The 14,021-nt window shown below is 45.2% G+C and overlaps 1 protein-coding gene across 1 annotated transcript in view; it reads right to left on the bottom strand.

Moving 5' to 3' along the window:
* Positions 1-14,021, bottom strand: part of cmya5 (cardiomyopathy associated 5) — a 78,996-nt gene that overhangs the window by 11,299 nt on the left and 53,676 nt on the right. The window contains exons 7-11 of the mRNA XM_036981763.1: positions 12,320-12,342; positions 6,546-6,667; positions 6,316-6,450; positions 5,185-5,331; positions 4,935-5,082 (exon numbers count right to left, since the gene is read on the bottom strand). Of these exons, the coding sequence (XP_036837658.1) occupies positions 4,935-5,082; positions 5,185-5,331; positions 6,316-6,450; positions 6,546-6,667; positions 12,320-12,342 (575 nt within the window). The remainder of the gene's footprint in view (positions 1-4,934; positions 5,083-5,184; positions 5,332-6,315; positions 6,451-6,545; positions 6,668-12,319; positions 12,343-14,021) is intronic.

Raw genomic sequence — 14,021 nt, forward strand, 5'->3', positions numbered from 1 at the left:
AGTACAACAGGTGTCAGTGTGCATTGTCCAGAAAGGGAAACAGGTTCACCTGCACCCTACCGAACTTGTCCCATAGGTGCTGCACCACCTGGGGATGTAGGCTCCAGTCCCAAGGTGGCAGGCCCTCCTTTGAGATCATATCCGCTGCCACATTTAGGATGCCAGGTACATGCGCTGCGCGTAGAGATGCTAGACGTCCCTGAGCCCAGAGAAGGAAGTCCTGTGCCATAATATGGAGGCGCTGGGACCTCAGTCCACTCTGATGGTTGATATAAGCCACCACTGTGGTGTTTGTTCTCACCAGGACATGTCTTCAGATGTGGAAGGAAAGACTACAGGGCCAGCAATACAGCTGTAGTGTATTGATGTGCCTGCCACTCTAAGGGGGTAGCCAACCGCCGCTGGCCGATCTGGCCTTGGTCAGGTCCCAGGGGAATAAACAACAAGGCTGCTGTCAGCAAGCCCAACAGGCATTGGCCGATTTGGGCAGATAGCAACCACCCCTGTCGAAAGGGGTCCAGGCAAAATAAGATAGCCTGAACCCTTCTGGTGGGCAGGCATGCTCTCATGAGAACTGAGTCCAGTTCCATGACAATAAAGGCCACTCTCTGGGTGGACATCAGATGATTCTTCTTGTCATGTATAATAGTGCAAAGCCCACAAATGTGGGTCAGGAGCCTGCCACTGACAGGACCTGGGTCCTGTTCGGGGCACAAATCAGCCAATCATCCAGGTAATTGAGGCTCAACAGTCCTCGGGACGTGAGAGGTGTCAGGACAGCATCCATGCACTTTGCGAAAGTGCGGGGTGCCAAGAAGAGGCCAAAGGGAAGAACCATGAATTCGTAAGCCCTCCCTTCGAAAGCGAATCGGAGGTACTGCCAATGACCTGGGTGAACAGGAACATGGAAGTACGCATCCATCAGGTCCGGCGTCACAAACCACTGGTCCCTGGACACGGCCTGCAACACGTGGGCTGGGGACAGCATATGGAACCTCAGTACCATCAAGTACCCATTGAGGTTGCGGAGGTCCAGAATCGGTCAAAACCGTCCGTCTCTTTTTGGGACCACAAAATAGGTAGAGTAGAAACCACCTAGCGGTTCTCAAACCTGCGGATGACACCCTTGTCCAGGAGTATGGAAATCTCTGGCAGCAGGGTTCTCTTCAGGGGGTCGGCCACTGTGGTCCCTGAAAGATAGAGAACTGCACCAGAATTGGAGTCGGTACCCCTCGAGCACCGAGGACAACACCCATGGGGACTCGACACACACCTTCCACTTTGCACTTTGAGACCGGGAGATGCGGCCGGGGAAGGGAGTGTCATGGGACCTACCAGGGCCCGCCTCTACTCTGGCGCCCAAAGCGCATGGGTCCCCCAGGCATGTCCCTATGGCGGTGACGGTTGACATCATCACACCTGTCACAAAGGGACGCTCAGCCAAGCCAACGAGGCCATGGAACTGTTTAGCCATAATGACCATCATTATATTTGGAGGGAAAAGGAGGAGGCTTGCAACCTGAAGTACACAACCCAACCGTGAAGCATGGATCATGTTGTGGGGGTGCTTTGCTGCAGGAGGGACTGGTGCACTTCACAAAATAGATGGCATCATGAGGAAAGAAAATTATGTGGATATATTGAAGCAACATCGCAAGACATCAGTCAGGAAGTTAAAGCTTGGTCGCAAATGGTTCTTCCACATGGACAATGACCCAAAGCAAACTTCCAAAGTTGTGGCAAAATGGCTTAAGGACAACAAATTCAAGGTATTGGAGTGGCCATCACAAAGCCCTGACCTCAACCCCATAGAAAATATGTGGGCAGCACTGAAAAAGTGTGTGAGAGCAAGGAGGCCTACAAACCTGTCTCAGTTACACCAGCTCGGTCAGGAGGAATGGGCCAAAATTCACCCAACTTATTGTGGGAAGCTAGTGCAAGGCTACCCGAAACGTTTGACCCAAGATAAACACTTTAAAGGCAATTCTACCAAATACTAATTGAGTGTATATAAACTTCTGACCCACTCACTTTTGACCCAAAGGAATAAAAGCTGAAATCAAATCATTCTCTCTACTATTATTCTGACATTTCACATTCTTAAAATAAAGGGGTGATCCTAACTGACTTAAGACAGGGAATTTTTAATTGGATTAAATGTCAGGAATTGTGAAAAACTAAGTTTAAATGTAGTTGGGTAAGGTGTATGTAAACTTTCGACAACTGTATATGTGGCTCTCAAGTCCACATCAAATACTCTGGGGGGGGTCCCGCCTTCTGTCGCGGGTTCCACCCTGACAGTGGCCCAGCTCTCCTGCGGAACTCAGCAGAGATTCGGACAGATGGAGAGTCCTCACTGTCCACCAGTTGATGTCCAGTGCAGTGGCTACCCAAGTGTAGGCCGCTCATACCTTCGAGCCGCTCGGGGCGATGAAGCCCCGCTGGCGGCTTCAGATGGCCCGTCAGCCTGGTAGCTCCGCTCACATGGTGAACAGTTCCAGCATTGTCTCCCAGGAACAGCCTATCACTGGCCAACAGGGAACAGTTGTCGTTTCCATCGAAGCTATCAACCTCCTGACGCAGGGCATGCGCCCTCCGTTCATGGTGGTCCCAGCGGTCCGTACAGGACTGGCAGCAGATGGGCTCTGCCTGCGGTTGCTCTGGCCACGTTTCCTTGGAGGGGTACTGGGCCCAGTAGAGGGATTAACAGCTCGCTGCCGCCGCACCACTCCTGAGGGAGGGAGCTCATCCCCAGCCTGAGCCCCAGCCTGGCTGACCCACTTGCGCATGGCCTCCAACCGCGCCAGGTGCAAGTGTTCTAAGAACACCACACAAAACAGGCATCCAGTATGGTTGAAACCCAGGCAGTGCATACACGAGGTATGCGGATCCCCACGGGGATGCCACCATCACCCCAGTCACAAAGGGAAGCCATAAGCTCAGCCAAGCCAACTAGGCTACGGAGCAGGGGTCTGATGCCCTGGGAGAGCTATGTCGTGACCCGCTTGGAGGAATAGGAACCCGGTGGGAGATAAATTACCCAGTAACTCTGCAAACACGGTAGACCCCTGTGGGAAAAACAGTGGGACAAAAAAATAAAAAAAATAACAGCAACCAGGTAATGGATAAGATTTATGTGTGTTTTTGTTTTACGCCAACTACGATTTTACCTAGCAGGATTCATATCCAAGTAGAAAACAAAAAACAGCACCATATGATGGAGTAACTCCATTAAGGAACATTCTGCAGTAGAAAGAACAAGAAAAACCTGTAGGGGAATTAACAGAGAACCCGTTTATGGTAATTAGCAGTGGACAGCATGTTAAAAGCAATTCACAACACACACAAAACAAGCCAGTCGACAACTTGTGTAAGGTAAATAGAGTTTGTGGCAGCAAGAGCCACCAATATATAAATGTATACACACAGTCATAGTGTAACAGGCTGACTACACCGCTCGAAAGTTGCAAAATAAATGTAGACATACATGTTATTCAATTATTGCACACATTGCTCGCGGGTGCCAACAAGCGTCTGCGTTGCCAAGGGCTAAAATAGAAGTCAGTTCTATTTGTGATGCAGATCGCACTGCATGTCCTGCCTCTCCCATCTCCTCATTGGTTTGTAGAAGCAGGTACACACGTGCCATCTCCTCATTGGTTATACCCACATGGGTGACTGAAAGACTAACGAGGTCAGTGGCAGTAACACACCTAATTTATGAAAGTTGCCAACCACAATATAAAGTCAAAAGAAAAAGCCTGGAAGGAGGAGAGATGCCTAGAAATGATTCGGTTAACCGTTTTATGTGTGGATTAATTGTCGGAGTGCATTTCAAGTAAAACAACAACGCAATGTTTGTATCCCAGGACAAATGAGCTAGCAACAGCAAGCTATCTAAAAAGGACAAATTAGTTAGCAAGTGCAAGCTAAACTGCCATTCATGTTTAATGATTTTCAACCTGTCTCCAAGTTAATGTAATTTCGTTCAGAGTTGGTTTTGATATTTTAACCTGCGTGTCGTGATTGGGTTTGGTGTGGGGGGGACAAAATACATACAGTATATGCACGATGGAGCACGCGCGCAGCCGGTTTGAGTTTCGTGTAACGCTAACGAAACACAAGCACGACAAACCATGGGTGGAGGATACAGATCAACCACGATCAAGGACCACTCAAGAAGAGGGGCTGGCCATGTGGCCATGGTGCAAACAACCATTGAGTATACTTCCACGCAAGATATTACACTTACCAGTGACTTACCAAGGGCACTTCAGAAAGTTTGTTCCTCAAGCCATACGGACGTCCGCCGAGAAAATTAAAGATAACGTGTTGCGGTCATGGGGTCTACATATAGGGGAGGAACCCAGCCGTGATACAAGGTGTACACGGGAGTAAATCTTTAAATCCTCACCTCGGATGTATCCCTCCTCTGCGGAGCAATACCAATATATTGGAGTGATCCAATATAGTGAAACATAACTGTCATTTAAAGAAGAGCTGTCGCAAAAACAAACAAAAAATCTGGCATCTATTTTACTCACCCTAGCAGAGCTGGTTAGACTGTTCTCATTGTTATCAAGAAGGTTAGTAACTGTTACTCTGTTAATGGCAAGAATTTACACCTAACAATTATTACTGAAACCTGTCTTAGGTCGTTCGTAAATGTAAATGTATAAACTATTCTGCACTCTGGGACTCTCAAACCAGAGTGTTCTATTATCGTATTAGATTGCCAAAGTGAATTTACCCTTGGTAACTTGGAAACACCCACATCAAACCACGCCTCCAAGACACAAATCTCAACTTCAGCGGCATTTTTGTGTGTATGCTTGAAGTGATGGAGGATATTAGAGTAGTTCGTTGTGTGTGTGTGTGTGTGGGGGGGGGGGGGGGGGTTGCATGCCATGTGTGTGTGCCTGTGTGAGACCCACCTAAGCCCTTCTCCCTCAAGGGCGTACTGTCTGCAGTACTCCAGGGTGTAACTCTGCATGGGTGTTTGGTTGTCCACATTCCAACGTAACGTGGCCGAGTCCCACAGTATCGTACACCGCCCCGTATCAATCACTGGCACCGATGGGGCTGTCAACCAATTAATCAATAAATCACAAGAGAACCATGCATTGGTCCATATGACCATAGTATGACATCAGAAGACATTTCTGCTTTACCGACGAGACTCACCAGTTCTGAAGGGTAGTCTCTCACTGGGCAGAGAGCAGCCGGTATAGTTGACAGCCATCACCCACACTTTATACACCTTGTCAGGCTCCAGCTCCTCTAGAACACAGTAACTCTCCTTCACTGTCACACGGTACTCATCCGACACCGCTGGGCAGAGAACACAAAGAGCTGTTAGGCTGCGTTTAGACAGGCAAATTCTGATGTTTCTGGTCTTTTGACCAATCACATCAGATCTTTTCACATTAGATATTTTTCAGACCTAAAAAAAAATACATCTTTGTGAAATAAACATACAAATCGGGCTGCCTGTCTAAATGCAGCCTGTGTGTGTGTATGCTACCTCCTTGTGGGTCCTGTCTAAATGCAGCCTGCGAGTGCGTAGGCTACCTCGTTGTGGGTTATGTCTCTTATGCAGCCTGTTTTTGTGTGCATGCTACCTCCTTGTGGGTCCTGATTTTATGCAGCCTGTGTGTGTATGTTACATTCTTGTGGGTCCTGTCTAATTACAGCCAGTGTGTGTGTAGGCTACCTCCTTGTGGGTCCTTTCTAAATGGAGCATATGTGTGTAAGCTACCTCTTTGTGGGTCCTGTCTTAATGCAGCCAGTGTGTGTGTGTGTAGGCTACCTCCTTGTGGGTCCTGTCTAAATGCAGCCTGTGTGTGTGTGTGTGTGTGTGTGTGTGTGTGTGTGTGTGTGTGTGTGTGTGTGTGTAGGCTGCCTCCTTGTAGATCTTATCTAAATGCAGCCTGTGTGTGTGTAGGCTACCTCATTGTGGGTAATGTCTAAATGCAGCCTGTGTGTGTGTGTGTGTGTGTGTGTGTGTGTGTGTGTGTGTGTGTGTGTGTGTGTGTGTGTGTAGGCTGCCTCCTTGTAGATCTTATCTAAATGCAGCATGTGTGTGTGTAGGCTACCTCCGTGTGGGTCCTGTCTAAATTCAGCCTATATGTGTGTGTAGACTACCTGCTGGTGGGTCTTGGCTACCTCCTTGTGGATCCTTTCTAAATGCAGCCTGTGTGTGTGTGTGTGTGTGTGTGTGTGTGTGTGTGTGTGTGTGTGTGTGTGTGTGTGTGTGTGGGCTACCTCCTTGTGGGTCCTGTCTAAATGCGGCTTGTGTGTGTGTGTGTAGGCTACCTCCTTGTGGGTCTTCCATACAGTAGACCTGGAAGCAGTCTATGATGTCTCCAGGGTTGACCCTCCAGTAAACAGTCACACTGGTGCTGCTGGCTGAAGCACACTCCTGAGGCTGCAGAGACGGCTTTTGAGGAACTAAGACACACAGAGAGACACACAGGGAGAGGGGGCAGATAGATAAGAGTTAGAGAGAAAGAGAGAGTGTTTGTTTCTGTTCTATAGAGACCCACCTGGGATTCCCTTGCGTCGTGTGTGTGTATTTGCTGCATTGCCCTTGGCGTAGTCTTCAAACACTAGTAGTCCCCGAGGACCCAGCTCCAAAGACATGGCTGACTGTAGTGCTTCAGTTAACCTTGGAGAGGCAAATAACAGTTCTGAGAGTTTTTGTGTATATGTGGCAACGGTCATCGAAACAATTCTAATTAATGCAACAGTTGGACAGTGGATGAAGATACTCAAAACTTTTAGCATTTTTATATTCCGTTAGATATTGACTGAATTATAGCACATAAAACATTTACTGGGACAGGGATTTTGGTGGGAATTCATGTATTCAATTTTGCAAATGTCACCTTTTTTTATTAGAATGCACTCATACAGTATATACATTTTTCTTATTGTACTTATTGTATCAGGTATTTATTACATTTTTTGTGTTAAAATAAAGAAAATGTGCCTCATTTGCATAAATCCACCGGGTATACATGTATGAATAAATTAACATAACGGGGTGTAACAGGACTGCAACCACTAAACACTTACTCTGTCTACCCTACCTACCTGCACTCACCTGCACTGTTTAGACTACCTCATGAATTACTGTTGGTGTCACAGTCTATTGTAAAATAAAATAAAATGTTATTGGTCACATACACATGGTTAGCAGATGTTATTGTGAGTGCAGCAAAATGCATGTACTTCTAGTTCCGACAGTGCAGTAACAAGTGTGTCAATAGCAGGATACCTTCAGATAATAGCAAGATACCCTCAGACACTCAGTATACCAAACATTAGGAACACCTTCCTAATATAGAGCTGCAATCCCCCTCCCTTTGCCTTCAGAACAGCCTCAATTCGTCAGGGCATGGACTCTACAAGGTGTCGAAAGCATTCCACAGGAAGGCTGGCCCATGTTGACTCCAATGCTTCCCACAGTTGTGTTACGTTGCCTGGATATCCTTTGGTTGGTGGACCATTCTTGATACACACATGAAACTGTTGAGCGTGAAAAACCCAGCAGCATTGCAGTTCTTGACACAAACCGGTGCGCCTGGCACCTACTACCATACCCTGTTCAAAGGCACTTAAATATTTTGCATTACCCATTCACCCTCTGAATGGCACACATATACAATCCATGTCTCAATTGTCAAGGCTTAAAAATCCTTCTTTAAACTGTCTCCTCCCCTTCATCTACATTGATTGAAATGGATGTAACAAGTGACATCAATAAGGGATCATAGCTTTCACCTGGTCAGTCAGTCTATGTCATGAAAAGAGCAGGAGTTCTTAATGTTTTGTATACTCAGTGTATATTACACCTATCTAAACATACATGTTTGAGAGATCAGACATATCACTATAATCCGAGTGTTAATTTCTTTCATTTCAGCGTATCTAATTTGTAAAAATGTCAACTGTATTAACACCCATCAAAATAAAGTTGTCTTTCGTCTCTGTCTTGTTATGTAAGTGTCGAGACGGTGTGTAGAATCCCCAACGAAGGTTTTGCATTTTTATAGATTCTACGGAAAGACAATGTATTACATTGAGCACATTTCAGCCATTACCGGGGTGTTTGACAGGTCATTACAAACATTTCCTCTGTCGTAACATTAACGGGAAAATAAGACGGGCACAAGTGAGAGTCTGAAAGAGTCACAGGAGTAAAATGAAAGAAATCAATCCAGAGAGATTTAAGTGACAAGTGGATTTTGCACCCCTCAAACACAGGAAATAGATTGCTGCCAAAGACCTCAGGTGGGCAGGGCATGCACATTGCTAGTGTGTGTGAGACCCATTGCCAGAGACATACAGGTAACTGCCAAAATAAAGGAAACACCAACATAAAGTAATCTTAATAGGGCGTTGAACAGCTTCAATGCATCTCGGCATAGATTCTACAAGTGTCTGGAACTCTATTGGAGGGATGCGATTTTGTTGATGGTGGTGGAAAACGCTGTCTCAGGCGACACTCCAGAATCTCCCATAAGTGTTCAATTGGGTTGAGATTTGGTGACTGACACACACACACACACACACACACACACACACACACACACACACACACACACACACACACACACACACACACACACCCTTTAAATCCTGTATACTCCTTTGCGACCTCTGTTTCAAAGTCACTGAGATCTCTTCTTGTAGTCATGGCAGCCAAAATGATGTGTAACTGGGCATTTTTATACATGACCCTAAGCATGATGGGATGTTAATTACTGGATTTACTCCAGAACCACACCTGTGTGGAAGCACCTGCTGTCAATATACAGTGGGTCAAAAAAAGTATTTAGTCAGCCACCAATTGTGCAAGTTCTCCTACCTAAAAAGATGAGAGGCCTGTAATTTTCATCATAGGTACACTTCAACTATGACAGACAAAATTTGAAAAAAATCCAGAAAATCACATTGTAGGATTTTTAATGAATTTATTTGAAAATTATGGTGGAAAAAAAGTATTTGGTCAATAACAAAAGTTTATCTCAATACTTTGTTATATACCCTTTGTTGGCAATGACAGAGGTCAAACGTTTTCTGTCTTCAAAAGGTTTTCACACACTGTTGCTGGTATTTTGGCCCATTCCTCCATGCAGATCTTCTCTAGAGCAGTGATGTTTTGGGGCTGTTGCTGGGCAACACAGACTTTCAACTCCCTCCAATGATTTTCTATGGGGTTGAGATCTGGAGACTGGCTAGGTCACTCCAGGACCTTGAAATGCTTCTTACGAAGCCACTCCTTCGTTGCCCGGGCGGTGTGTTTGGGATCATTGTCATGCTGAAAGACCCAGCCACGTTTCATCTTCAATGCCCTTGCTGATGGAAGGAGGCTTTCACTCAAAATCTCACGATACGGTGACTCTGTCAATCACCGTATTCTTATCGGCAGACTCAGTAGCCTCGGTTTTTCGGATGACTGCCTTGCCTGGTTCACCAATTACTTTGCAGACAGAGTTCAGTGTGTCAAATCGGAGGGCATGCTGTCCGGTCCTCTGGCAGTCTCTATGGGGGTGCCACAGGGTTCAATTTTCGGGCCGACTCTTTTCTCTGTATATATCAATGATGTTTCTCATGCTGCGGGCGATTCCCTGATCCACCTCTACGCAGACGACACCATTCTATATACTTCCGGCCCGTCCTTGGACACAGTGCTATCTAACCTCCAAACGAGCTTCAATGCCATACAGCACTCCTTCCGTGGCCTCCAACTGCTCTTAAACGCTAGTAAAACCAAATGCATGCTTTTCAACCGTTCGCTGCCTGCACCCGCACGCCTGACCAGCATCACCACCCTGGATGGTTCCGACCTTGAATATGTGGACATCTATAAGTACCTAGGTGTCTGGCTAGACTCTAAACTCTCCTTCCAGACCCATATCAAACATCTCCAATCGAAAATCAAATCAAGAGTCGGCTTTCTATTCCGCAACAAAGCCTACTTCACTCACGCCGCCAAACTTACCCTAGTAAAACTGACTATCCTACCGATCCTCGACTTCGGCGACGTCATCTACAAAATTGCTTCCAACACTCTACTCAGCAAACTGGATGCAGTTTATCACAGTGCCATCCGTTTTGTCACTAAAGCACCTTATACCACCCACCACTGCGACTTGTATGCTCTAGTCGGCTGGCCCTCGCTACATATTCGTCGCCAGACCCACTGGCTCCAGGTCATCTACAAGTCCATGCTAGGTAAAGCTCCGCCTTATCTCAGTTCACTGGTTACGATGGCAACACCCATCCGTAGCACGCGCTCCAGCAGGTGTATCTCACTGATCATCCCTAAAGCCAACACCTCATTTGGCCGCCTTTCGTTCCAGTTCTCTGCTGCCTGTGACTGGAACGAATTGCAAAAATCGCTGAAGTTGGAGACTTTTATCTCCCTCACCAACTTCAAACATCTGCTATCTGAGCAGCTAACCGATCGCTGCAGCTGTACATAGTCTATTGGTAAATAGCCCACCCATTTTCACCTACCTCATCCCCATACTGTTTTTATTTATTTATTTTTATTTTTCTGCTCTTTTGCACACCAATATCTCTACCTGTACATAACCATCTGATCATTTATCACTCCAGTGTTAATCTGCATAATTGTAATTATTTGCCTACCTTCTCATGCCTTTTGCACACAATGTATATATAGACTCCCCTTTTTTCTACTGTGTTATTGACTTGTTAATTGTTTACTCCATGTGTAACTCTGTGTTGTCTGTTCACACTGCTATGCCTTATCTTGGCCAGGTCGCAGTTGCAAATGAGAACTTGTTCTCAACTAGCCTACCTGGTTAAATAAAGGTGAAATAAAAAAAAAAAAAAAAAACATGGCCCCATTCATTCTTTCCTTTACACGGATCAGTCGTCCTGGTCCCTTTGCAGAAAAACAGCCCAAAAGCAAGATGTTTCCACCCCCATGCTTCACAGTAGGTATGGTGTTCTTTGGATGCAACTCAGCATTCTTTGTCCTCCAAACATGACAAGTTGAGTTTTTAACAAAAAGTTATATTTTGGTTTCATCTGACCATATGACATTCTCCCAATCTTCTTCTGGATCATCCAAATGCTCTCTAGCAAACTTCAGACGGGCCTGGACATGTATTGGCTTAAGCAGGGGGACACGTCTGGCACTGCAGGATTTGAGTCCCTTGTGGCGTAGTGTGTTACTGATGGTAGGCTTTGTTACTTTGGTCCCAGCTCTCTGCAGGTCTGTGGTTCTGCGATTTTTGCTCGCCATTCTTGTGATCATTTTGACCCCACGGGGTGAGATCTTGCGTGGAGCCCCAGATCGAGGGAGATTATCAGTGGTCTTGTATGTCTTCCATTTCCTAATAATTGCTCCCACAGTTGATTTCTTCAAACCAAGCTGCTTATTGCAGATTCAGTCTTCCCAGCCTGGTGCAGGTCTACAATTTTGTTTCTGGTGTCCTTTGACAGCTCTTTGGTCTTGGCCATAGTGGAGTTTGGAGTGTGACTGTTTGAAGTTGTGAACAGGTGTCTTTTATACTGATAACAAGTTCAAACAGGTGCCATTAGTACAGGTAACGAGTGGAGGACAGAGGAGCCTCTTAAAGAAGAAGTTACAGGTCTGTGAGAGCCAGAAATCTTGCTTGTTTGTAGGTAACCAAATACTTATTTTCCACCATAATTTGCAAATAAATTCATTAAAAATCCTACAATGTGATTTTCTGGATTTTTCCCCCTAATTTTGTCTGTCATAGTTGAAGTGTACCTATGATGAAAATTACAGGCCTCTCATATTTTTAAGTGGGAGAACTTGCACAATTGGTGGCTGACTAAATACTTTTTTGCCCCACTGTACTTTGTATCCCTCATTTACTCAAGTGTTTTGTTTATTTTCACGGTTACCTGTACCTGCCTGCAGCACTTAATGTTAGCTTAGAAACAAAACCTCACAGTCACATGCCATCAACAGAACCAGCTGCTTGGAATGTTAAATCAATCAACATGATCACCAGGGTTGGGCTCAATTCCGTTTAAAATCCAGTCAATTCAGAATGTAAACCAAATTCCAATTCCACATTTTCCTCATTGAAAATAATTGAAGAGTATTGGAATTTCAGTATTCTTCCTGAATTTAAATGGAATTGACCCCAACCCTGTTTGTCATCACACTCTGAATATGACCAACCCCACCAGTCAACAAAATGACGACACACACATAAACAATAATTTTGTCCTTTGCTCAGTATAATCATGCTAGTATAGCTTACATCCAGTATTGTGAGTACAGCTGACACAGTGCAGTTACCTCATATAGATGTCTTTGGATGTCTGTGGATAAGAGGTTTCATTAGGTACATACAATAATAACCTACAATAATAACCGCAAGGTTTCCATCCAACTGCTTCCACAAATTCAACCTAGTTCTCAATGGGCCTGAAACTTCAAGCCCCGTCCAACCCAAGCCCGATGAGCTGACATCACAAAAATGTAATGAGCCCGAACTCGAAAAAAGCCTGATTTCTAGAAAACAGCCCAACCTTTTCCTAGACCATGTTGTCATTTTGCGAAAGTTAACCAGTAGGCTATTAATTTACACTGGTTTTGACAACAAGGCAGAGACGGCAACAAGCGGAGTGAGGAGGTGAGAGGGAAAACCCCTTGCCTTGTCTAAGTAAAGTGAGGAGAGGGAGAAAACCCAAATTGAATATAATCAACAACAGTTATATGTGGACTCAAAGTGTGTAAAACATCCATATATACAGTATCTTCATAAATTAGACAGATGCTACTGCCGTTGCCTGTTTTTAAGTGTTTGTTTGATTCCGTGAGCTCCAATGGTCTCATGCAGCCTATATAAGTACAAGTCAGTCAGTCACGCCTTTAAAATACAGCTTTTTATTTTGAAAATAATAAATGAAATGTTCTAGCTAATTAAGTTATGGCCTAAGTATTATGACAACAGAAGAGAACACAACAGAAGAACAAGTCAATAACATAAAAAATGTAGTCTTGATTAATTAAAGTATAAATACTGGATATTATTAGCTATTAGCTATAGACCTATGGCCTAAATATTAAGACAACAGAACACAACAGAAGAACATGTCTTTGTTCTCCTCGGGTCGATGGTCCGGCCTGCCACGCTGAATATCCTTTCGCTGCTGGTGGCCGGGACGCAAACCACCCGTTCACTAACTTGGCTAGCAGTGGATATGTTGTGCTGTTGGACTTTCACCAGCCCAACATCTCTCTGTCATTCGTCATCACAGGTCACTTCACGGTGTATTTTGTCACCTCATCATCCTCTTCTTCATTCTCTGCTGTGACATTTTCCCACTCTGAAAAGCCAAGCTCTGCTCTCTTGGCGGGGGGTGGCACTGAAGTCATCCTCTGTGGCCTGTGGAAGTGTGCTCATATGATCACATCTTGCCTGTCTTGGGGGGGCAGCATCCTCAGCTGATGTCCACCTTCCTCTCCAACCATTCACTGTGTCGTAGTCACACTGCAGCCTGATGTTGTGAGTCTTGCGCATTGAGCTGGCAGTGATGCTTTAGTCTCTCTGACCCTAGACGGGTTAGCTGACAACATCGTGCAAACGTTACATGTGCTTCAAAAGGGGCAGAAGGCCATGTGTTGTTATGGTTCTGGATGGCCAGATAGCTAGCAACAATGACAAGGAAGGAATGACAAAGAATGTGGTGAATCATAAGTGACTTGTTCCAGCTCATTTGGTCTTGTTCTTGTTTGAGGTGTTTTGCTAATATGGCTCAAATCTAACCAACAACTGTAATGAAGTATTTGAGAAACAACTTCTCATTGTTCTACTTTATTTATGTTTTCAATAACCATTGGAAGCCAAATATAGTTTACATGTTATCAACAATGTAAGCCAACCCTGTCTGTTTAGCCCCATTGTTGCGCATGCGTCGGTTTTGTTGCTACCAACTCGTCTGTAGACACACAAGATTCAGTGTGGTGTATTTGTCCCCCTCCAGTCCCTTCTGTG

The sequence above is a fragment of the Oncorhynchus mykiss genome, chromosome 6, assembly GCF_013265735.2.
Source record: "Oncorhynchus mykiss isolate Arlee chromosome 6, USDA_OmykA_1.1, whole genome shotgun sequence".
Lineage (NCBI taxonomy): Eukaryota > Metazoa > Chordata > Actinopteri > Salmoniformes > Salmonidae > Oncorhynchus > Oncorhynchus mykiss.